General features: G+C 40.7%; 1 protein-coding gene across 2 annotated transcripts in view; it reads right to left on the minus strand.

Annotated features, from left to right (window-relative positions):
• Nucleotides 1–26,202, minus strand: part of F13A1 (coagulation factor XIII A chain) — a 102,871-nt gene that overhangs the window by 17,055 nt on the left and 59,614 nt on the right. For both annotated transcript variants that reach the window (XM_020789830.3, XM_020789832.3), the window contains exons 8-12: nt 22,070–22,208; nt 17,894–17,997; nt 15,065–15,153; nt 12,373–12,526; nt 8,824–9,105 (exon numbers count right to left, since the gene is read on the minus strand). In XM_020789830.3, coding sequence (XP_020645489.3) covers nt 8,824–9,105; nt 12,373–12,526; nt 15,065–15,153; nt 17,894–17,997; nt 22,070–22,208 — 768 coding nt within the window. The remainder of the gene's footprint in view (nt 1–8,823; nt 9,106–12,372; nt 12,527–15,064; nt 15,154–17,893; nt 17,998–22,069; nt 22,209–26,202) is intronic.

The raw sequence follows: 26,202 nt of genomic DNA on the forward strand, positions 1-26,202 counted from the left end.
AATCCTTCACCAGTAGATTATGTGGTTTATGGGAATAAGGTTCTAGGGCAGCTTCTCAATGTCTGGGGTCTCTATATGTGTATCCTTAGACCTTGAAGGGCTGCTCCCATCCCCCACTCCCAAACTTTTTCCTTTATCATTAGGTATATGGCTGTGGAGCCAGAGGTTGGGAGTCTGATTCCCCACTAGGCGTTCTTGATGGGCTGGACTTGATGATCCTTAGGGTCCCTTCTGGCTCTGTAGCTCAAAGATGATGTTGATGACGATGACGACATTGGGCCCCTGGAATATGGCCTCTGGACACTCACCAATCACCCTTATTCTAACAGGAGAATCCAAAATATATTTACTCAGAGGTGATTTCTCTGGACTTTATTGTGACTTACTTCCTAGAACATGCATTTGGATTCCAGTTTAAACTGGTGTAGTCAAACAGAAACTATTCCTTTTTCCTGTATCAATGTACTCAGTGTGGAAATAAGTACACATACACACATGGACACACCCAAACCTGTCCAAGAACTAAATACTTCTCTTTGCTCTGGAGATGACTAATTGTAATTTACATACAGCTTGAAATATTGATCAGTTTGGGCTGAAGAAGATCACATTTATCATGCTGGAGGATCTGGAAACCAGCTTGCTAATAATTTTTTCCCTTGCATTCACTGATGTTGTGTTGCTTTGTTAATTACGTAGAAAAGCCTGCTGTTTGAAAGCAACCTCATAAAGGCATTTGCAGGCACCAGAGCTCTCCAACAGGGTACTGAACTACTTCACTTCTGTACTGTACTGACCACACAGGCAGCTTAGTTTGCTTTCCACTGATTTGGCAGTGTAAAGAGTACTGAAGTGAAGAACTTTAGTGAAGAAATGGTAACTGCAGCAAGCTGCAGCCATCTGACCTAATAGCAGGGCTGTTCATATCCGCTGGTTTATTCAGTGGGGGAAAGGAAGTCGGGGAAAGGTCCTTCTCAAAGGTCTAGAAAGAGTAAGAACAGTTGGTTCAGGGAGTACTGCCTGATGAGATGGTCAAATGGTTACTGTCTTTTTTCTCTTTTAAACCTTAATGAAGGGCAAGCCACTGCATGCAGCAGCTTACTGCAAGCCAATTAAGTCTCTCACATAGGGACAGCCATTTTCTTCTTCTTCTTTTTCATACAGTAGCTCTCGGAACCACATTTTATCACCTAGTGATGTTCTCACCACTATAGTTAAACGATTTTTTTTTCATTGGCCGGCAGTCTGCTTGTGAATGCAATATTTTTTTCCTTGTAAGATGAAGAGAAGAAGGGGATGAAGAAAGAGAGAGATACCACACATAGTAAAACTAGATGTTAAGGGGAATTCATATTCACTGTATTTAACATATTTTCCCTCCAACAGTGGGATGCCAATCAGACTTTTAAATCAAGGTTGTTTCCCTTTCAGCAACCAATAACAAAAACAAAACATGCCAAATGCAAGATGTATAGCTGAGGAATAGCATGTGTTATAGCAAACAGACGTCTTTCATCACTTGAGAGGACACCACTTTTAAGAACAGGCTCAGTATAGCGTCTAATTTTACCCCATGTCACTTTATCAACTAGTATTGGCCTGTTGTCACATTGGATATGAACATCCAGTGACAATAAGAATATAGGTTAAGAACAATCTTACATGAAGCAAAGTTCCGCTGACCCAATGGAGATTTTAAATTCACACCAGAAAGCCATTGAAGGGATTGAGATTACAATCCAACACTCACTTACCAGAGGATAAGCCCCACTAAACAGAATTGGACTTTAATTTCCACAGAGACAATTCTGCTGACTTCTCTTAAGCAATTTTAGTCCTGATAGAATGGCATTAAAATCAGCACAGCATACTAAAAAGCTGTTCAGCTGGGGCTTGGCTGGCCTCTGGGGATCTGCGGGCAACCACCACAAAGAAAAACTCCATGCTTCTGACCCCTTGCCTTGATTCTGTTACATTTGGAAATTCTAGAACTCTAACCCTTCACATGGAGGACACACGATGAAAAAGGTGTGCTGCTGGCTCGTTTTCTGTTCCACAGACATCAAAACGGAGCCCTTGTTTTCCTTCTTATGACTATTCCCAGGCAACCATCTGACCCAGATTTCCAAGATCTGTCAGAAGTCGTTTGATGTGGCCCCTGAGCTGCAAAGGAATTACACGATATGCCCCTAAGACTTAACCTTAAATAAAATGTAAAGGAATAGTTATCTCTACTTAAAGAGAGAGAGAGAGAGAGAGCAAGAGAGAAAAGAAAGAAATTAGCTATATGATGGCAAGCAGATCCTATCTGACAATTTGAACAAAAATGCAACACAGGAAATATTTCACTTAAACCTTGCAAGCCTAAGCATTCATAAAACCATGTCTCCTTGAAGCAACTACAAACATCATGCAGACCAGATCGGCGCTGATCAACGTGCACTGGAGGAAACATAACCTGCACTAGTATCCTTACTCATCCACAAACAGCTGGCCCTCTCTCCAATGCTGAAACACAAGAAATAACAAGCCGCATGGTCCACCAATCAGCATCACACACCCCACACACTCTTATGTGTGAACAGCAATGAAGATATGGCTGGTCTTTTCCTCCTGCTTAGGCGCAAGGAGCATTTGGACCACAGCAGCATTCACTGGATCTATGTGACCTCCCACTGTAGCATTAGAGTGGGAAGCTAAGCAGGTAGAGTCCAACACATATGATCTCAATCCACTCACTTTTGCCTTTCCTGGCTGTTGGCAGCTTTTCAAGTAATCAGCATTCCCTCTGATTTTCTGACCAGCTGCATGGGAGCCTCACTCTGTGGGTGGGGCTTTATTTGAAATGGGAAGTAAACACACTAGCTGCTGACTGCCCATGTGCAGCCCTGATGGAGCTCTGGCTGAATGCATGTGTGCGCAGCTTAGAGGGAACATTGCATGTAATGATAACCAATGAGCAGAGAATGTTACATGGATCCAAGTCCTGGCTGAGGGAATAGGAGAAGAGGACTGGATAGTCCAATCATACTCCCAAACTGTTGTCTATCTAGATCTCATTGGCTAGTCCTTGTTATCACCAGCAGATAGAATCCCACAGATTTCCCATCAGGGAATACAACTATCAAAATAATTTTTTTAAAAAAAATAGGTCCTTTGCCCTGCTTTAAGTGATAGGCTTTAGTCTTCCAAGAAGGAGGAATGGAATGATTATATCACTATTGTAGTGTGTCTGTGATGCAGGATGGGTCAGCAAGCTGTCAGTTCTACTCACAATCGGAGAAGCTAAGCAACACAAGAAAGTGAGGCAAGGAGTGCCGTATCAGATTTGTGGAGACAGGCAAAGCAGTAAGGTAGAATTCTAAGCAGCATTCAAAGGACATATGTTAAAAATGAACATGGGAAAACTCCCCCCCCCCCAATTAATCAGAGTCATTATAGCACTATCAGCAAAAGTCGAGCAGTCGCTCGTTATTTTAACCAAATGATACATCAAAGCAATCTGATGAGATGGATTATATTTAACAAAAGCTAAAGCTAAAAAAATGTTAGTTTTTCAGGTTTCTTTGCTGTTTCTAATGAAACAACCTAACACAGCCAACCCTTTCAAAGTGCATAGGTCCCCATCAAATTATTTATTTTAAAGAGAGTCAGTGCATACAATCTGTAGGTGGACCTTTATATAGATATACACATACAAACAAAGAACGCTATGTGGGCTGAGCCATCACAGAGTAGGAAAAAGTCAATGGCCTACCTCTTCTCTCCATGACAGGGTTGGCCTTTCGAAAGCTAAATTTAACTGAATTGATTTGAGAGCCCCTTTGAAGAGACTTGAAGTATTCACATCTTGAGCTGTTTTCAACCTACACAATCCCTTTAATCACGATTTGGAGAATCACATGTTCAGTTTCTGTTTAGAAGCCCGTTTTGCTCTTTTCTTTCAATAGCAGAGCCTCTGACAAATTCCATTCCGACCACCTCCATCTACTATCGCTGAAGGATAATGGACTTAATTCATTTCCTTTATTTGCATCACTAAACCATCAAATTGTGGAACCTGTTCAAATGCCTGTTTGTATGGGTTGGGTTAGGGTGGGAGCAAATTTTGTTCTGTTTATGTACTGAAATGAACTTGCAAATTTTGCATTTTTCAAATCAGTGTGTAAACCAGAGTGCAGTTGTTCTTTTCCTCCTGCTCAGTATTCATACTCCTTTGGATCTTGCAAAACACTTTTCAAAACCAAAAATACTTACAAAAGCAGATATACTAGAACAAGTTGCACACAAAATCAACACCACCACATTACTCTGAATATACCAACCTCATTTGATGTTGGAAAGCTAATCAGGGTCAGGCCTGGTTAGTACCTGAAGAAGAGACTGCCAAGGAATACTAAGGATATTTCAGGTACAGCTGGGACAGAATTTTGCATGAAACTTTGAAGAGATGTGCTAGTCACAACTGACAATACTAGAGGGACCAAGTTTTGACTCAGTAAAAGGCCGTTCCCTAATGAGTATATTCAGGAAACACATGCATAGGAACATGTACATTACTTAGAGAAACACTGTGCTCAATTATACAAGAAAAACTGTCTTTAAAAAAGAATATCCTTGGCAGAAGTGCATACTAGAGGTACACACAATACATAAATATGACTACGTATTAATAAATGCGATCTTATTTTGTAATTTGAAGCAACTTCCCTTCTGAAGCTTCTAAAGAGGTGCCAAATCTTTATTTTATTGATCAACAAATCACATAAAAGTCAAATGACCAATTTAAGCATCTTTAATACATTTAGTACCTAACTGTGAAGCAGTCCTCTTCTGGCTGGTCTTTAGAAACAAACATTCTATGTCTTATGGCTGTGGTTCCCAGTCTTGGGTGCCCAGATGTTCTTGGACTATAACCCTCAGAAATCCTGGCCAACAAAGCTAGTGGTAAAGGCTTCTGGGAGTTTCAGTCTGGGAAGCCAGGTTTGGGAACCACTGTCTTAGGGATATTTAGTATCTCACACCTTTCACACCTTTCAAAATATTTTCTTCTGAGTTTGGAAACGTTACTTTTTTATACTACAATGTGATGACTCTCTCAACCTGCTGAGCTAATGAGGTCATAAATTCATGAGAGATGTAATGGGGAAAAACAAACCACTGGACAGAATCTTGTCGGTGATTTATGACTGTGTAAGCTAAACTGTGTAATTCTCTGCAGTGAAATGCTGCTGAGTAACCAGGAGCCAGCTGCATTTCTAGGCTTTTATCTGTTGCACAACTAGCTGACAGTATATCTCATTATATGAATGGCATTGTGTTAATTACTTAAGTTATGAGTTTACCTTATGCGTATATACATTACTAACACACTTCTGCCCATCCTTTTCAAGCTCTGCTTCTGAAAGGATTTTAAAAATAAGATATAAATGGGCAAAATTTGCCATCATATGAAGATCAATATTGGCATCCCCTGTGTGACTGGACCAATCTGCATGATCACCCAATAAGGACAGGAAATAAATTTGTTAGAGCAGAGGTTTTTTCCCCCCCAGAAATATCTGTTTTGCACCTCCCAAGATCCATGGCAAAACAAAACACACCTTGCCTTGCAGATTCACACATCTTTAGAGGCTTGCAGTACATTTCAGAGAAATTCAGTTTGCACAAAAACATGTACAGTTTTAAAATGCCTGAAAGTCTCTTTACAATGCATTCAAAGATGTGTCTATGAATGGAAATGCTTATGGAAAGTGTAAATAATGTAAATATAATTTCATGCAGAGAAAAAAAGCTGATCAGAAGAAAGAATGGGACAAGAGTTCAGGTAGAATTCAGAGCATAATAACATCTTTACCTCTCCCCCCTTTTTTTACATCCTACTGCCCATCCCTTTATCACATGGTAGCTAGTAGTGGAGGCATCTGCAGTCTGCCTGCCATTGTTAAATTCTCAGTAGGCTCCAGAGTGAAGCTATGTTAGAGCACTGTGAAAGATTGCACTGCAGGTTGTGACATTGCTTCTCCTGGTTGTTAGAGATCTTCTCCTTCTCTGTGGGTGCCTTTGTGAGTGGGTAATGAGACAGCCCTTTGAACCTAGAGGTGACCCTCTTGGCTCTCTGATCTACAGAGCCCAAACAGCCAGGGGCCATGATATCTGGAGAAGAACCGTGTCCCATATGAACCTATCCATTCATAACAACCATTATTTCCTTAGTTCCTTCCTGCTTTCTGAAATTAAACAGAGGGTGGCAGGCAACTGGCAATTATGTTTCTCTCATGAAATTTTGGGATGCTCACCACAGGAATGTCTACCTGGCATCTATGTCACTTCATTTGGGTGTAAGGTAAAGCCTCTTCTTTTCTCATACACTATAATGCCCATTCTGCATCTATTGCTGTTACAGTCCCCAGTTTTGAATCAGTGGAATATTTACGCTGAGTTGATAACTTTATGTATTTTATTGGGAAGTACATGCTTCGATTATTGGAAGGTGCCTTTTAAGGATAAAGTAGGGCAAGCACATTTTGAAGGAATAACTTCAAGAGAGAGTGTTGCTTATTGTACTCTTATCCACCATAAGCTTTCAAGAATCAGTATTTTTTGAGGTGGGGCTTTTTTGTGGTGCTGCTAGTAGCTCCAGAGAAGAGCTCTCTGGAAAAACTGGAACCGTCCGGTCCGGGATCCCCTTTTTGAAATGGGGATTGAAGGAGAGTCTAGGAGAATTCTCATTGAAGCAGTTGGTGAGCAGCAGAAGGAGAAGAAAGGGATGCAAACCCAGACTTCTTCCCTCTGAAGAAATCACCCAGCACGGATCGAAGGTGGGAGCCATATTGGCACGGAGCTGTGAGTAACCCTTTACCGGAGGAGAAGAGAACAACCAATATAATGTTAAAATATATAACAACTAAGTAAGCTGAAGCGTTTGGTTTATGAAACAGCCCCATTAAGCTGAAATAAGAATGAAAATATTTGGCTGAAAGAAGAAAAGCAGTGGCGAGCCTATCTTATCAGTCTGCCTCAAAAGCGAAACTAACTCTTAATACAACAGGCTGTTTTCAAAGCTGAGAGAGTGAGATGGAAAAATAAATCTTGTGTTTCTGAAAAAAAATCCCAGAAGGTAATACGAGCGGACAGGATTCAAGAGACTTGAGTTTTGTGAATGCAGTTTGACTTGGACGTAATTTTCTTTTCCCTTTCCTGGACTCTGTGAACTTTTGATAATAGAATCTGGTGGTTTTCTGGAGAAGAAAGAAGGAGCAGACATGGTCGACTGGACTGAGGAGTATCAACGGGTTAATGGAAAGATCATAAGGCAGGCTTCAAGGACAAGTACTGGACAGTCTGCAACTCTGTGACTGTTGTTTGGTTTGTCGGACTGCATGTGAGTTTGATAATAGTAGCTTGCTAGACTCGGAAGAAGAAGAAACAACTGTGCCACGGTTCTATTTGAATTTGAAATTGCTTGGTTAAAGGTTGATTTTTATATTATAATATTTTGATAAAGATTGGAAGGAGATCTAAGGGGTTTGGATTGTTGATAAATTTGGATTGGATTATGGGTTTGGATTGTTGATAAAATTGTAGAAACTGTTGAAGGATATTTAAGGGGTGATCACTGAGGTTAAGGACATAGTATTATTTATACAACCCCCACTCATTGGAAAGCCTGAGATGGTCTCCAAAAATTTAAGACATCAAATGGAGACTTGGTCTGTTCAATCTCAAAGTTTTAGAATAGTTGTACAAGAAATAGAAAAGGAATGGCAGATTACTATGCAAAAGACAATAATAACAGGGTTTCAGCAACTGAATGAAGGTCTTAGCAGAATAGAAGATCTGATGAAAGTGATGAAAGAGGGGACATTAGATGCCAAACAACAGTTAAATGAAGTTGCACAAACTTTAGAACCGTCTTTATTGGGTATGACACCAGGTAACATAGATGGGATAAAGAGTTATCCAGTGACCTATGCAGCTTCCAAAATTAAAAAGCATTATGTTAAAAATCTTAAGAAAGCAGAGATACTGAAACAAGAGAAACTTATTGTGAAAATATGGGAAGTGACAAAAATGGTTATCCTGTCAGATGGGCTGAAAGACTGTTCAACTCAAAAGGAAACTGAACGATGGGATGTATTGTATAAATGGGTGCAGTTATCAGATAGTGTTGGTAAAGGTAAAGGTAAAGGTTCTCCTTGACAATTTTTGTCCAGTCGTGTTCGACTCTAGGGGGAGGTGCTCATCCCCGTTTCCAAGCCATAGAGCCAGCGTTTTGTCTGAAGACAATCTTCCGTGGTCACATGGCCAGTGCAACTTAGACACAGAACACTGTTACCTTCCCACCGAGGTGGTCCCTATTTATCTACTCGCATTTGCATGCTTTCGAACCGCTAGGTTGGCGGGAGCTGGGACAAGCGACGGGTGCTCACTCCGTCGTGTGGATTCGATCTTACGACTGCTTGGTCTTCTGACCCTGCAGCACAGGCTTCTGCAGTTTAGCCCGCAGCGCCACCACATCCCTTAGTGGTGTTGGAGTAACATAGAATTAAACTAAAATTAAATTATAAGATGAAAGCAGGAGGGTAATCAAACTGTGAAGAAGCAAAAAGTTGATTTGTTATTGTAATATGAATTGATCGGGTGATTGTATACTCTGTGTTCTCTTATCTCCCTAACCCTTTCTCCCTCTTCCCTCTTCCCCTTTACTTTTTGTATACCCTACCATGTCCTTAAATAAATACTTAAAAAAAAAAAAGAATCAGTATTTTTTTAAAAAATTAGAGACATGACATTACATGAGGAAATATATTCAGGTCTTACTTTGCAGTGGGTCCAGTGTCACATCGAAACTATGATTCTTAAATTCTCCCTTTGGGACTCCAGTATAAAATACAACATTGCCAGAAAGATAAGATGTTGCAGTGTAGCGGCTTTGCGCATGGTTTCGGAAAGTAATATTGACATTAAAATCGCTGCCAAGTGCCGAGTCTTCCACTATGAAATCCATGTCAACCTCCGCACTCGGTGTGATATCCTGGGTCACACTTTTCTTAATACCATATAACAGGGCGGTCTCCAAGGCCAGTCTCTCTTCCTCTGTGCCTGCAAAACAAATAAAAAGTTGCAAAACGACTTCTCACATTACAGTACTCTAAAGCTTAAGCATGGTGTCCAAGAGGAGGAATGTGCAACAGACAAACTTGAGTCTTCTGCCTTCCTTCAGAAGCTTTTCAGTTGCTTTACCTTAGCCACGATTTATTGCAGTGGTTCCCAAACTGTGCACCGTGGCTCCATGAGGCACTGAGAAATCAACCCAGAAGCACCATGGAATCCTCTCCTCCTTCCCCCTCCCTCCCCCTCCCTCGCCCACAGCAGCAGTGGTCCTCAACATGTTGGACACCAGGGACCGGTTTCGTTGAAGACCATTCTCCCAAGGACCGGGGGGGGTACTTGTTATGCAGTAGGTTGTTGGAGGATAGGTTTGAATCCATCTTGTTACATATATTGTGCTGGGACAGATAAGCAGTGAGCAGGAGGTGAGCTGCAATTGAACCTCCTGTTAGGTCAGCAGCGGCTTAGAACCTAATAGGATGGAAGGACTCCTTTTGAACAGGAGGGCAGGAAACCCAGTCCTTCGGCAAGATTGGGCCAGGGTTCCTTCTCTGCACCAGAGATATTGCAAGTAAGTACTGTAGTGCAGGGGTCCCCAACCCCCGGGCCATGGACCAGTCCGTGGACAGATGAGTGGCGAGCAGGAAGTGAGTGGCAAGGAAAGCTCCGCCTCCTGTCAGCGTGCTCCTATTAGGTTCTAATGCCACTGCTGACCTGACAGGAGGTGGAACTTCGCTCCCTGCTCCCCTCCTGCTGCTGCTAGATCACAAAGAAATGCAGCTTCTTCATTTTTCCATAAATTGTTTCCCTTGGAGAAGTCAGGCCATGAGGGCCTTTCTCTTAAGCTATCTGTATATAACATAGTCTCAGAGTCCATCTAGTGACCTGTCCTAATAACACACCTTGGGTTTTTAATTATTTTATTACTACTATTATTATTTTCAGGCAGTGGAAAAGAGAAACCACAGGCACTGATTCTGTGGATATGGCAGTCCTACTGTACTAGGGAGCCACGTCCAGTGCCCAGTAAGTCAAAGCAGCCCTGAGTTCAAAAGGTTTCGGCACCACTGATTTATTCTGTCATCTAGGTCAAGAAAAAGTGGTTATAGCTAACTATGGTTAATTTCAAACAGAGTATCTTCGACATGTATTTTCTGATGTTGTTGAAATCAATCATAGAAAGACATAGGTACAATTCCAATTCCAGACAACATGTGTCTAACTAAAACCAGTGAGTTCAAAATGTCATGGGCAGATTGTTAACTGGGGCTGGTTAAAGGGAACATATAACTCCCCTGTTACAGTAGCTCCATTAACTGCCAATCCATTTTTGGATACAATTCAAAGAGCTATTTTAAACCTATAAAGCCGAAGCTATATAAAAGGCCATACCTCCCTTTATGAACCTGCCCAGGTTTTAAGATAATCAAGTAAGGCCTTTCTCTCAATCCCACCACCCTCACAGTCACATTTGGTGGAAACACGGAAGAGGGCTCTCTCTGTTGCTGCTCCCAGACTCTAGAACTCCCTCCAATGGGAGGCTAGACTGGCCCCATCTTTGCCGTCCATCCACAAATAGGCAAATACCTTTTTCTTCAGGCAGGATTTCCTTTAAATGACTGGTTGACCAAGGGGATTTTTTAAAGGAAGCATTTTATTCTGTGTTTTACTTGTTTTTAAATACTGTTTTTAATATGAGTTATATTTGTTTAATGCTTTTAAAATATGGTAATAATTTATTGTTTGGTTTTTAACTTTGTTTCTGTTAATAGTGTAAGCCACCTTGGATTCTTTAGGAGAAAGACAGAATAAACAAACAAACAAACAAACAAACAAACAAACAAACAAATAAATAAATACTGTATTTTTCGTGTATAAGACGCCCACCACTTTTCTAACCCAAAATTAAGAAATATAAGTGGGGCTTAGCAAGTGTAGGGGAAAGGAGATCAAAGCGCTGCAGGATCGCTTTGATCCCTGCTTTCTACCTTCATGCTAAGCTCCGTGGGGCTTTGCAAAAGGAGGGGAAAGGGATCAAAGCAATCCCGCAACTACACGATCGTTTTGATCCCTTTCCCCCTTATACAGCCATGGGATTGCTTTGATTCTTTCCCACCTCCTTTTGTTAAGCCCCATGGGACTTAGCAAGCAGAGGGGAAAGCAGGGATCAAAGCAATCCTGCAGCGCTTTGATCCCTGCTTTCCTTTTGCTAAGGCTTAGCAAATGGAGGGGAAAGCAGGGATCAAAGCCCTGCAGGAACAATTCGATCCCTGCTTCCCCCACCACTGGTTTTTGTATTCTCCTCAGCTTACTTCCGTATATAAGACGACCCTCAATTTTTAGTCTAAAACTTGCAGACAAAAGTATAGTCTTATACATAGAAAATAAATAAATAAATAAATAAATAAATAAATAAATAAATAAATAAATAAATAAATAAATAAATAAATAAATAAATAAATAAATAAATAAATAAATAAATAAATAAATAAATAATCCTCTCAGCTGTCCAGGAGAAGCAGAGGGGAAAGGGAAGTCTTAGACTTGTTATAATTCATGCACAGTGTAGCATGATTTATGAATGTGGCCAGTGTGTAGATACTACTGCTTGATGTCAGAGCATAAGGTCTACAGATGAGAAAGTATCCATGTTAATTGTTTACACCATGTCACCCAGATACATGGAACTTTACTACTGTACATGAAATAAATTATTCCTGCTCTGATAATATCAATATAGAGGCACACAATAGGGAAGGATACAAAAAAAGAGGTGAGGATAACAGATGAATATGTAGACTTTCAGTTATATGTACTTCGATTTTGCATTAGTTAGTGATGATAATTAATGGGTTTAAGCAAAGTCTTCATTGATTAGGTAAACACCATGTGGGTGATTTGGGAGCAATTTGGCAAAGAAGGAGAACAGGGCAATTTCATCCTCTAAGTTAAATCTTGATTCAAGGGACCTATCACATGCAATCTGACACGGGTTTCCATCCTTCATGCAAACTAAGGTGCTGTAGCAGTTACCATGTTGGACTAATGCCTGGAAGGCCCAGGATTATTATGTGCCATCATGGCTCAACCTACCACAGAGAACTATTGTGACCGAAAGGTTTGCTCCTGTTTTAATTTATTAAACTGAGGTATGTTCATCTCATTTTAGTTACTGAGGAATGTTGTTCTGAAATAAGTGTGTGGACTTAGACTGATGCAGCTCCGTTAATTGACTTTTGAGTTTTGTCTAGAAATTACCTTCTTGGAATTTGTACTGCTCAGTAATGTTCTTCATCTTATCAGAACCCAATTCTTTTGTCAGGATTAATTTCCCAACCTGGATCTTGTCAACACGCTGAACCACTTTAGTTCCATCTTTCATTGCTGTTGAGTATACAATATCACTGTTTACCTAAAAATGAAAAAAGACCCAGGCACAAAGCATGAGGAGAACAGTTCAAGCATCTGCAGATAACAAAATGTTATCTATGAAAGAAAAGCTGCTGTGCTTCAAGAAATACATTATATATAAAAAAGAAAGTCTACAAAGCACCTGCCCAAATGAGAGTCTGCCTGATGTACCACTGCATGATCCATTGCTTATTTCCATCCAATCTGTTTCTCTCCAAGGCCGGCAATTCTAGTAAAGGTCTGCATAAACTGTGATTAGATCATTGGATCACTGCTCATGCAGAGACACCACAGAATTCATTGACAGTAAACTGCCCAGTACTCCACTGCATAAGTCCCTGCTCTGGGCTTCTCTCCTTGAAATCAGAATGGGAAGAGTGTTTACCATTATGAAGGTGGGTCGTTCCCCCTGTCATGCATTCAAAGTAAACCTTTGGAGAGAGGTGGACCTTAATGTCTGAGGAAGTAGATTTCAATCTATAAAGGCTCACGCTGAAACAAATTTCTTAGGTTTTAAAGTGCCATAATATTTTGTCCTTGTCCTCCATCCTCACCTTTGATTTTGCCTTGGAAGAAAAATGTGACATTAATTTTAATTCGGAAAATCAGCAGCTATAAGAATTTGGGCTGCTGATTTTCTGCCATAGCTTTTATTTTTACGATTTTGAACCAATTCATACAAGGGAAGAAATGAAACCTCCCATAACCTCTCCTGGGTACAGGAATTATATTTCTTGTATAACCTTCTACCATGTTCCTCCAACCTGTCCTAGGTGCCTAAAATAGATATGCAGTCTGGTGTCAATTAAGCTATTCATTCTTCATCCTTCAAAACCTTCAAAGAACCTTCATTCTATGAAAGTTCTAATATCCAATAATAATAATAATAATAATAATAATAATAATAATAATAATAATAATAATAATAATAATAATAATAATAATAATAATAATAATAATAATAATAATAATAATAATAATAGCAACTGTCAACTCTGCCAAGAAAAAAATGAAACTGTCACATTTCATCTGTGAATGTCCAAAGAGTGCACAAACAGATTACAAAATTAGACATGACAGAGTGGCAAAATTAGTGCACTGGTCGTTACGCTAAAAATATAACCTGCCAGCCTCTCAAAACCCATGAGAACATCAGGCAGAGAAGGTGTCAGAAAATGACAAAATCAACATCTTGGGAGATTTCTGGATCCAAACTCATAGGCACCTTGAACATAACACATCAGACATGGTACTAACAGAATGAAGAAATCTCTAGGTCATTAACATTGCATCATTGATATTGCAATTTCAGGGGATGCTAGAGTTGAAGATAAAGAACTGGAAAAACAAAATACAGAGATCTGGCAACCAAAACATCTTGCCTGTTGATGAAACACACTTCAGTGATCCCCATCAGGGCTTTGGGAACAACATCAAGAAATTCCACACAGTATTATAAGCAGTTGCAGATTGCAGAAATAACACCACAGAGTTTACCCCCCCCCCCAAAAAAAGGAAATATTAGGAACAGCATACATACTGTGTTGATATTTAACAGATGCTTAGGTTCTTTGTTAAAACTTGTATCTGTTACATAATATCAGTCAATGTTTTTATGATTTTGATTAACTGCACCTGGTATTTCTTTAATAATAATATGATGATGATAACAATGATAACAATGATGATTTGCCATCAAGCCAGTTCTTACTTAAGGCAACTCCCTTTCAGGGCTTTCCAGGGAGAAAATATTCAGAACTGATTTACCATTCCCTTTTTTTTGGGGGGGGGGGGGAAAGATACCTTGAGACTAGGACTGTGTGGCCACATAGGCTAGCTCTACACACAGAAGGCACAGTGGGGAATTGAATTCCCAACCTCTGGTTCGGTAGCCAGATACTTAAACCACTAAGCTATTCAGCCAGCCAACCACAGGCCTTCATATTTTGCTGTTCTCCCCTTCTTGCAACATCTTTACGCGGCATGGTCCTCTTTGTTTTGGCCATCTTGATGAAAATGGTCACTTCTTCTGCACAGGAGCTGTACTGCTACTAAGATTTCGGGCAACGGAGAATCCATTGTTAAGTAGTACCAGTACCATGATTCCAGTAGTAGTAGTAGTAGTAGTAGTAGTAGTAGTAGTAGTAGTAGTAGTAGTAGTAGTAGTAGTAGTAGTAGTAGTAGTAAAGTGAATTCTACGTGTTGCCCTGAAAATGTTTTTAAATCAACACAAATTGTTTAAATAAATAAAATTCAAGTGAATACCATGACTTGACTTCATGTGTAAAAGCAAAGAGCTATGATTGTCTCTGTCATAAGAAAGAGTCTTATGGTACCTTAAAAACAGATAAGCTTTATTTCATATAAGCCTCTGTAGAATGTAGCTCGCTTCTTCAGATTCTTGTCTGTCTTTAAGGTGCCTTAAGAGCCTGTCATTTTTGCTGCAACAGACTAACACGGCAATCCCCCTGGGAATTGTCTCAATCATATTTCTTACTCGGGGGCTCTTTGATGAAAAGTACTTTTCATAGATGCTTACCTCTGCAAAAACAAAAGGTGTATCAAACTGGAAGCAGACATGTCCATGCTTAACAGCCTGAACAGAGGCGGGACCGCACCGGTACATGCCTGAATGTGACGAATCAAAAAGGGGATATGAATTATTGAGGCTCCTAAAATGCCACCAGAGACCATGCTTCCCTGATTACTTCTGATTTCAGATCTTTTAATACCATCAATTTGATCTGCTGTCAAGCAAAACGCACTGCAAGAAAGCTGAGTTTCCAAAAAGCTATATTATTACAACAGAGTCAATGCATATCACATTTACAGACATCGGAAGGGGTTGATGGGCAGCAATATACCAATAATACTTCAATTTGACAGTGACGCAGAGCAGAAATAAAATTCCACTAAAACATGCACAGTCTGTATGATGGTGTTATGGAGCAAAATGCCAAACAACATTTGCTCAGGTTCTAGATACCACTAATAGGAAAAAAAAAACAGCTGTCCAGTAGAGGCTCTGCAAATTTATGGTATTGGACTACAGCTTCCAGAAGGAGCTATAGTTCAAAAACACAAATCTGTACAAATCTAGTATCTAGCAGTATACTCGTTTGCTCTTCCAATTTAACAGAAGATTGTGATTCCGAACGGCCATGGAAAATGTGCTGCCTAAACATAAGCATGGCCATGTATTACTTTATCGTGCAAGGGGCAAAGAAAAAGATAGTAGGGCATATGCTCCACTACTTCACCTCCACAAGTTCAATGCATTAAAATGGGGTAAAAATACTTTGTACCCCTCTGTGAAAATACATTAAGTTGTTCATGAGAAGGTGGGTACTGGTGAGAAGAAGAGGGAGCATGAAATTGATGTGGAAACCAAAGAAACTTATTAAAATTTAGCCAGCTGAGGGCAGAATGTAGATGATGATACATCCACATTCTAATCTTATCATGTTAAAACTAACATTGTGCAAGTAGACAACATGTGCATCCAAATGTGCACATTATTCGTATGCCTTCCCCTATTTTGAGAAAGAAGTGTAGCACCATAGCGGATGTCCCAGGTTCTAATCCTGACAAGTTCAAGAGAGCCTGGAAGGGATTGCCCTCCAAAAACCTAGAAAGATAGTGGAGTAAATGAACCAGGTTCAGTAGAAGTCAGCTTTCAGGTTTTAATGAGAAACACATTTGCATGCATATCTAAATGACACTCGCCATTCTTCCCCGGCTATCTTGTGTTAAGGGTTTCTAAATGAACTAAATGAACTTCCAGAGGTTTTTTTTCTAAAGCCCAGTACCTCTGAGAGATTTGGGATGCCTTCCAGATCTCTAACTCTTCATTCTTAGATGTCAGCAAGTAGAGTGATCTGTGAAGGTGCTTAAGGTGACAGCTCTCAAAGACCCAACAATAGGCAATAGGCAGCCCATAACATTCTGTTGATGCATTTTACTGAGAGTTGGGGTGGCATAAGTAGGCCACTGTATGGGATGAACAAAGATGACTTGCCCTTCTCCCCCTATTGCCTTAGCAATTGGCTGAGATGAGAACAATGAAGCTACCTTTGTGTTCAGAAGAAAGGGAAACTTTGCACTCTATAGAAGAATTAGTGGTGTTGCAGGTTCTTCTAGAAGATATCTGATGGGGAACAGGAATCTGTTGGAATCTTAGTGTCCTAGACTCTCACCTTACACTCAGCCTGAATATATGTGTTTAAAAAATCAAACACCTTACATCACCATACATTTTTCAGAGAAAACATCTCATGAAACTGAATCTTGGATAAGGGAGCCCATGAAACATCTCATTGTTTGGAAATGAGGTGTGTGTGCGAATGTAACAGTATATAGAACGAGAATTGTAACAGAGTGAAAACAATGCCAGATATGAACATAGGAAAGTGCCCATGTACTGAATCAGGCTGTTGGGCCCTCTAAGCTGATGGAAGCTGCCTCCACACACTCTTTACGGAGGAAGCCTCTGTTGGAACTCATTCCCCTGCGCACTTTTCTGAGTAGTAGGGGATCCTCACGACCCCAAAGGTGCAGGTGGGCGCTTTTCAGAGGGCACGAACAATCAGCAGAAGAACGGCATGGAGGTTAGAGGGCTGCTCTGTTTCCGCCATTTCACAGCTCCCTCTTATTTGGCCTGCAGTTTTCCCACTGAATTATGGGACTGGGGATTTGGTTCGTCCAAAAGTCCCATCCCTAGCCACGATTTTCTCACTCAAGCTAGGAAAAATGGGTCCAAAAAGTGTAGGAAGAATATTTATTTGGTTATGACTCAGCAAGAGAATTCAGTTTGACTTGGCAACTCAGCGGTCAAGAAGCCACCACAGTCTTGACAAACTTGGTAGAATGGAAGATTTTGGAAGTATCCTGCTTTGTATTTTGAGCGGTTTGGATCAGAGATGTGAAAAAGGGTCATTAAAGTCCTCATCCTTGTTCTTTTAAACTGTCTTAGTGGTAAGAAGAAAGAGTTTTTAAAAGTCAATATTGGTAAGACATATTGATAAGGAATTTTGAAGGTCCATAAGATTCCTCATTGCTATCTGAGAATAAGATAATGTCCCTCTTCTTCTTCTTCTTCTTCTTCTTCTTCTTCTTCTTCTTCTTCTTCTTCTTTTTATGTGCCATCAAGTTGCTTTTGACTTACGGTGACTTGAATCACTGTCTCCTGTCCTCAACCGCCCTGCTCAGCTCTTGTAGACTTAAGCCTGCGGCTTTCTTTAGAGAATCAGTCCATCTCATATTTGGTCTTCCTCTTTCCCTGTTGCCTTTCTGGCAGTCCAAGGTATTTGTAAAATTCTCCTCCACTTTTCAAATGAATCCATTTTTAAGGAAGGACCGAGATGCTTACCATCACTGTTTTCTTGAGGAGTGCTATCTACAGCTTGCCAGCCTCCAAAACCAACAGGAAGATCAGGTCTGGACATCCAGGCTTCATTCCAGCAGTGGTAGTTCCTTAACCCAGAAAAAAAATAAGGATGTTAAAATGCCAAGCTGCATGATTCATGTCAAATCAAAGGTGCATATTTATTCCTCTCTTACAATTGTATCATTAATTGATGTGTAAAGGAACGAAGGATGGCTATTCATAATTGGACAAAGCCTATCTAACTCAACCTGGGGCCCAGTTTGTGTCTGGCGAGTCCCAGAGTGTGGACAGTCAGCAGTCATTTCCCCTGCCTCCTGGTGTCTCCTTCCCAGGATGCCTTGCATCTGGGGCAGGCAGCATCAGAAGCACAGGAAAGCCCACCAATAGAAGTAAGGCTAGGTGAGGGTGTGGAGTCATCCCCAGTAGATTGGAAAGTGGAAGTTTACACCCCGACCGGCTGGGGAATATAGAGGAGGGTCCAAACCAAAACACAGTCAGTCTGTGGATTGTCTTTACCCACCCACCTTCCCTTGTATGTAGGATGTTTCTTAATCATTTGAAAGCCAATGCAACAAGACAGCTACCATTGTTGCTTTGTGCAATTTGCATTATTTGTGTTAAAGCATTATTTTGCACAATTTTCTTAATCTACGCAAAAATTCCTTTTCATTCTGTCTTCTCTGCCAGAAGGGCAACAAAAACGTGTGGAGCAAGAAGAAGAATAAATTCAGTTCCTCATACTACTGTATCACAATGGGAATTGAACCTGTGGGGTAGCTGTTCTCTTACTGTGATATGACTCCCACTAGCACAGATTTGACTTGGTATGTCCTGGTCTTGACAAAAGTGCTACACAGTCATCATTCAAACAATCTGCCAAGGAAGAACAATCATTTTCTTTAAAACTCACACACACGGAGGGGGGGGGACTATGTTCAAGAGATTTGAACCATGGTAGAATAAAGAAAAAAAACTGAACAATTCCACTGCTTGCTAGTAAAGAAAAAGCTAATTATGTTACTATAGTCACTGTTTCTTATACCTGATACAACGGCATTAGCAATAATGTCTTAGCAAATCTGAGGGTTCTTAAACTCAGACTCTTCTATTATATTATGGCTGGAGGAAAGAGAAAAAGTGAGACAGTGCAAATTTGAGGTTTATCTAAAAATAAATTTCAAAGTAAAAATGATAGCCAGGCAGGAGGAGGGAAGAATTATCCAAGGAAACTGATGCTTGGTTTTTTTTAAAAAAAATACAGTTGGGAATGCTATGATGTCCATTTATTCTTGCAAGGCCTTGCCAGTGGTTATCCAATGTTTTGGCTTACTAGACAGAAAAGATAGTGAGGGACAGTGAGGTGGGGATTTAGAAACCTGACAGTTTTGAGCCTTTATTCAGGCATCGTCTAGCTTTTTTCCAATCACTAGGAATAGAAGGGGAGCTCTTTATTTATTTATTTATTTATTTATTTATTTATTTATTTATTTATTTATTTATTTATTTATTTATTTATTTATTTATTTATTTATTTATTTATTTATTTATTTGATTTTTACCCCGCCCCTCTAGACAACGTCTACTTTAATCCTACTCAACCCCCTGTTTCTGGTGCCATTTCTCTCCCGCTCACAGATGAAAGCTTTACACGAGCAGAATTCTATGGCCTTGAACAAGTGGGCCTGAATAATTGGACAAAGCCAATCTAATTCAACCCGGGGCTCAGTTTGTGTCTGGCGAGTCCCAGAGTGCGGACAGTCAGACGTCATTTTCCCTGCCTCCTGGTGTCTCCTTCCCAATCAATTGGGATTTTCCCGTGTTGAGAGTTCACACAGATAGAGGAGAAGGTTCCTCTTCAAATAATTTGCCCTTTACATGGAGAGCCACAACGCCAGAAACAGAGGGGTTGGAACTAGGGTGCTCTCCTCTCTCTGTAGTGACTATAAACAGACAGATAATGTCTGAGTAAGGCTTTGTTCTCACTCAGTTTCTCCATTTACAACCCACACTTGTTCCATCAGAGTTACATACCAGATTGAGAGACTTCTTTTTTATTTTCTGCACAGAAATTGATGTGTACCTCAGGGCATATTTCTCAAAACATATGCACTGGTCACTGTGTTTTTGTACTAATGTTTCCTTGAGTGTGAGCCAAGACAATGTAGTGGACTGAGTATTAGACTGGGATTCAGGAGACCTGGGTTCAAATCCCTGCTTGACCATGGAAACTCACAGAGGGTGGCAATAGTAAAACCACTGGTTAAATATCTCACATACTTTGGAAAACCTACTAAGGTTCCCATAAGTTAGAATCAACTGGATGGCACATAAACACACAATAACATATTTCTGCACGTATTTCAAATGCATGCATTTAAGTTGTACACCTTGTTTAAACATGAGCATGGTGTGAATGCATTTTCGCATGCAGTGCATTGCAGGTCTTATAACGATACTGATTTCCAAGGCAAAATGTGTTCCATTCCCCTGTCAATCTGTGGGGGGCATGCAGCTATTGCTCTATTGTACTACAAATCTAATAGGTTCATTCCACATAACAGGGTAAAGAAGGCAGGCAGAAATACATGGTACTTTCACAGTCATGCAACACAGCAACCATAATGCCCAACTGACAGAAATTCAGTCAGAATTCACTTCGTGGCTGTTCAAGATTAGCATTTCTAAAGGTAACAGAATGCACCTGAAACAACAGCTGTCTGAAGTCTAGATAATTTGTATAGATTCCATTAGTTCATAATTAATTTTAATGTAATTTTTAACATAATTTTAATATAATATTTAATAGAAATACATATTGGTTAGTGGAAAAAATGGAATTCAAGGGCTAAAAAACTATGCAATGTCATCTATTATCCTGAAGAAATAAATGTTTAAAATGATGTAAACATTCTGCATTTGGCCTTAAAAACAGGAAAGAGTTTTTAAAAGTCACCTGATTGGGATACAAAACTGTTTAGAATAAGATTTCCAATGAATGGTAGAAAGGAAGAGAAAGGACGCAGAGGAGAAACAGAAGGAACCATAGGTTAAATTAATGTACGCCCCAAGAGGTTATGTGCATCATGTAGTAATAAATATACCATGACGAGAGGAAATTAAAGGGGAAGTTCAAAAAGTAATCAAGCTTCCCAAAGGAAACACAGAAAGCACAAGATTTAAACCACCATGGAGCTCACTCTTCCCCAATATAGATCTACAAAGCTCCACTTGCTTTAATTTTAGAGGAGGCTTAGAAGAAGCACTAAAGAATAAATGGCTCCATGAAATGAAAGTCATATGAAAACATCACATGTGGGCCATAGAAAAAGCAAGTGCACAGCTACTGCATACCCTCTGGCTCACTGCAGGGGTCGCAAACATATATAGCGCACAGACCTCGTATTCCCCCAGCCATTTTTTCTTCATTCCAGCACCCCAGTTTCTGCTAATGTCCAACTCCAAGATGTTCTCCTTGTTGGGAGAGTATATAGAAGCTGGCTATATTTGAGATAAATTGATTGTATGTAGCCTATAGGTTACCTGCAAGAAGCATCCATGCACAGTTTGGGCATTAACCTTCACATGACTTGCCAGAACTGGGAAGACCATTTTACGTGCATGGGGTCCCTGTGTGATTTCGATCTAGGACTCTAGGGGAGCATCTGGAGCAGGCTTCCTGCATCAGACATTCCTCTACTAATGCAAGAACAGTGGCAAGGCCAGCTGAATGGGAATGCAATGGAGGGCATGGGACCCTTAAGTATGGCCCAACTCTCCTGCTTGCTCAATGGGTGAACAGTTTAATAGGATATTAGCATATTTGTTTCTGTATAAGTTTTGCTGAGTGACATACATCTTGATACTATTCCAGCCTACTGTTCAGTCTTTCCTGTACATTCAGAGGCCACCTTTCCTTCAGTGAATTCAAAGTAACGTATTCAGTGGCTCTCCTCCCCCACCACTGTATCTTCCCAACAGCCCTCTGAGGTAGGTCAAGTTAAGATCATGTGACTGGCCCAAGGCCTTCTAGTGAATTTCATCACTCCGTGTGGACAAATACTTGGAATATCCCCGAGACCAATCCAGGACCAATCCTTTGACTATTATACTACAAAGCAGTTGAATTATACCTGGCCTGTATTTCTCCTGAAAACTTACCAGATGGAGTCTTTCGTGAGTCTGGAATCTATCTTTCCATTTTCATCCAGGAAGACATCCATCTGCAAATTGGCATCATTGTCATGAGCTGAGGAATAATTAGTAATAACTCTTGCAGGAATCCCCAGGCTCCTCAAAACTGTAAGAAAAGCGGGAATTGCAAAGATTTGTTCAAGCCAGTCTGGCAATATTTGACATAGATATTTGGAGAGCAAAATGTTGTATAAGAAAGATTCTGGGAGGTGTAGTCTCCAAAGTAAAGCTCAGCTCTCTACCAGCAGTAATAATTTGAGGCAGAGACGTTCCCCACTACACCCATGGTTACCTGCATTTTTCAAGCTGATGATGCTGGCAGGAACCGTCTGCATACCATGCACAGCTTTCCTGAAATCTTGGCCCCTTTCCTGTGTTTTCTATAGATAAGGAATATGTGTGTATTGCTTCTTGAAATAAGTATATGGATAGAGGATAGCTCAGTGGCTTGGGTCTCTGGCTGCAGAGCCAGAAGTTGGGAGTTCAGTTCCCCACTGTGCCTCCTTGACAGGGGTTAGACTTGATGATCTATGGATCCCTTCCAGCTCTGCAATTCTAATATTGTTATTGTTGGTGGTGGTGTTGCCGCTGCTGCTACTGCTGTTGCTGTTATGTGTTTTTAATAATTTGAAGTATTTTAACAGATCACCTGATCTTTGGTTTCTGGATCCAAACCAAATTAAAAGAGCAAGAGGGTCAGTGCAATCTCTATGTGGCAGTTGCATGAATTTGAGATTGCCCCTTTGAAAGGAATGGACCTTCCGTGTGTTGGTCACATAGTAAAACCAAGGACAATTCTGCCCCAAAGCCTTGGAACCCTTGAGCCATTCATATTCTGGATCCTGGAGGTGGCTACAGGGTTCTACACAATGTTCCACATTTATTTTAATTGTCAGATGACAAATTACCTGGATGCATCCAATACTATACGAGCCTATTGATTGAGCTTAATTTGAACAGCTTCCCAGAGGAAGTATCAGGGCTCACTGGAAATAATTCCGCTGACAATTTCAAGATTAATGGCTTTGCACCTTCTTTTCCAGAATGTTTTAGCATTTTTAACAGCTGACTGTCCCAAAATATTCAATATGGTAACCTTGGAGAGCTGAAGAGTTGCAAACCTAAAGTGTTAGAAGCTGTAAATAGCCAAAAATTAAAACCAGAGAGAACTGGTACGTATTGAAAACCAAGTGTGTGTTTTAAATTAATGTAATTGCCATTGGATGTGGTTTTTATTGGTGTCTGGGGAAACATTTCCTAGAGTTCTGTTGAATTGTTACTGCTATTCATTATTGGAGCTTTATATGTTATGAGATTTTAAATATTGGGAGGTTTTTTGTTGTTGTGTGTAAACAAACCATAGGAATGGAGAAAATCTGGCTATTCTGCATCTTTTTGCCTGCAGATTTATTTTAATTTTAAATTCTTTTTACTCTAGACATGAAAAACGGGTTGTTTTGTAAAGTGTATTTTGTAAAAACAACAAAAGGAAACATTTTCCTCCTGTTTGCAGCAGTTTGGAGAAGACACTGCTAGCTTGTATCTCCTTCACCCTACACTTCATAAGCCTGCTGACCTGGGAAGTCATATGACAGCTGAGGGTCAATCGAATGCCATGGACTGATAACAAAGCTTCTGGAACTACTATGTTCTCTGTCTGACTGGTAGCTAAGGATGCAAAATAGAACCTCTCTTTGTGCCACCAGGTTATTTGTCTTCACCTTTCTTGATTTCCAGTTTCACCCTGTTCATCCAAAATATTGCCTATAGAGATGGGCATGAACCACCAGTACAGCAGTTCATGTCGGTTCATTTGTCAGCTGAATGGGTGTTTGACACGTCAACGCCCCACCTCTTCTGGCAGGCTCCTACTTGGAGCCAGTGGCCTGGCCTCTTTGCCCTGCCTCCTTCAGGCACTGCCTCTGAGTAGGCACCTTCCAGAAGAGGTGGGGCTGTGAAGCGCCAAACAGTTGTTTGGCCGATAAACGAATTGGCACAAACCACTGAACCAGCAGTTCATGCCCATCTCTAATAGCCAGCTCTCAGGTTGAGCACCCAATATCTAGCACCAGGACAATGAATTGTGGGTCACCGATGTAAGGCTGTTGTTGCTCTAGGCCCTGGACAGCCTCCACCCACCTGACAACATCCCAACTGTTTTGGCTCAGGAATTAGGGGAGGTATAGTCAAAGTAGCTGGAGGCCTCCAGGCTGAGAACGACCATTCTGTAATATCGCCACTCCCCACCCTTGCCGATATCAGAATAGTTTGCTTCTCCTTTTCCTGCTTCCTGAAGCTCTGCAGCAGTACCGGGAGCAGCAAGCTCAGCTTGACTGCTCTAAATGTTAAAAGCATGCAGAGTCCACAGCATAACATGTTAATTTCCTTGCAGATAAGCTGTCATCTTTAAGTACACAGCTAGATCTTTCCTTTAACTCACTGTTGCAGCAGTTCTTTAAATCTCAAATAATGCTTGTGGATGTGAACAGGCCTTTCTCATTACATTTAAAGGACTGTTTCTTCTTTTGACTTTAAACTGGGGCAGCAAATGTTGTTGTTACTATGTGCCATCAAGTCACCTCTGACGTATGGAGGTCCTATGAATGAGCAATCTCCAAAACATCCTGTCCTCAATTGCCCTGCTCAGCTCTTGTAAACTCAAGCCTGTAGTTTCCTTTAGGGAGTCGGTCCATCTTGTGGGACGTGGTGGCGCTGCAGGTTAAACCGCAGAAGCCTCTGTGCTGCAAGGTCAGAACACCAGCCAACGGAGTGAGCTCCCATCGCTTGTCCCAGCTCCTGCCAACCTAGCAGTTCGAAAGCAGGTAAATGCGAGTAGATAAATAGGGACCACCTCGGTGGGAAGGTAATGGAGTTTCGTGTCTAGTCGCGCTGGCCACGTGACCACGGAAACTGTCTATGGACAAACGCTGGCTCTGTGGCTTGGAGACAGGGATGAGCACCACCCCCTAGAGTCGGACACGACTGGACTAAATGTCAAGGGGAACCTTTACCTCACTATCTTGTATTTGGTCTTTCTCCTTCCCTGCTGCCTCTGACCTTTCCCGACATTATTTTTACCCCCAGAGAATCTTTACTTCTTAAAAATAAAATATGCAACATTTTCCTAACTTTGGCAGAGTATCAGAATACTACTGATTAGCATGGTGGCTCATGAACCAAGGGGGGGGTGCCTACTCTCAAATTGAATAGAAACACTCCACACACATTCAACTCATGAGCTGCCTATGCCAATTACTATGGATGTGTTTTTATACACGATGGCAGGGAAGACAGATTAGTCAATAAGCAGACAGGTTTTTAATAGCTGGCAATGCCTTCTTATATTGGCAAGGATGTGGATAGGAAGAGAAGTTTGCACTGGAGTTCTGCCAAATGAAATATAAACAGGATGTTTGTTATCAAGTGTGTCTTCCACATGAAGCAATGTATGTCTAAATAAAGCTGAACATCCCAACATCTTCATTTGCAAAAGCGAGCTAATGTCTTAGATGTTTATTTCTTGGCCAAGTCATTTTGCAACAACAGAAACAAACATTTCCAGCTTCTCACCTTCGGCATTTTAGCATTATAATGTTTACTTTCAAGTGGGTAGGGATAAAGGAAATCACTCCTCATAAGGGATTATTTGAATTCTAGCCTGAGTGATTCAGGAACAAACTCACTGCTCACTGTCTGCAGCAAGTAAGCTTACATCACATTCTTGTCTTCATTTGTGATATAGGAGATAGAGCAGGGGAGTTAATTTTGAAGAAGGAATGCCTGGGTTCATATTTCTGTTTTCCTGTAAGGTTCACTGGGTGTTTTAAAGGATGATTCTCCCTTAGACCCTTAGCTTCTGATCTAATGGCACAATGAAAATACAGGCCTTCCTCTCAAGGTTGGTGTAAGATTCACAGCCCAATCCCATAGGCATTGATTGCACAATATGGGTTGTTGTTGTTTAGTCGTTTAGTCGTGTCCAACTCTTCATGACCCCATGGACCATAGCATGAATTTGACCCAACTCCAGGAGGCAGTGGAAAACAGGAGGGCCTGGCATGCTCTGGTCTGCTTGTTGTTGTTTAGTCATTAAGCCATGT

Source organism: Pogona vitticeps, chromosome 4, assembly GCF_051106095.1.
Source record: "Pogona vitticeps strain Pit_001003342236 chromosome 4, PviZW2.1, whole genome shotgun sequence".
Classification (NCBI taxonomy): domain Eukaryota; kingdom Metazoa; phylum Chordata; class Lepidosauria; order Squamata; family Agamidae; genus Pogona; species Pogona vitticeps.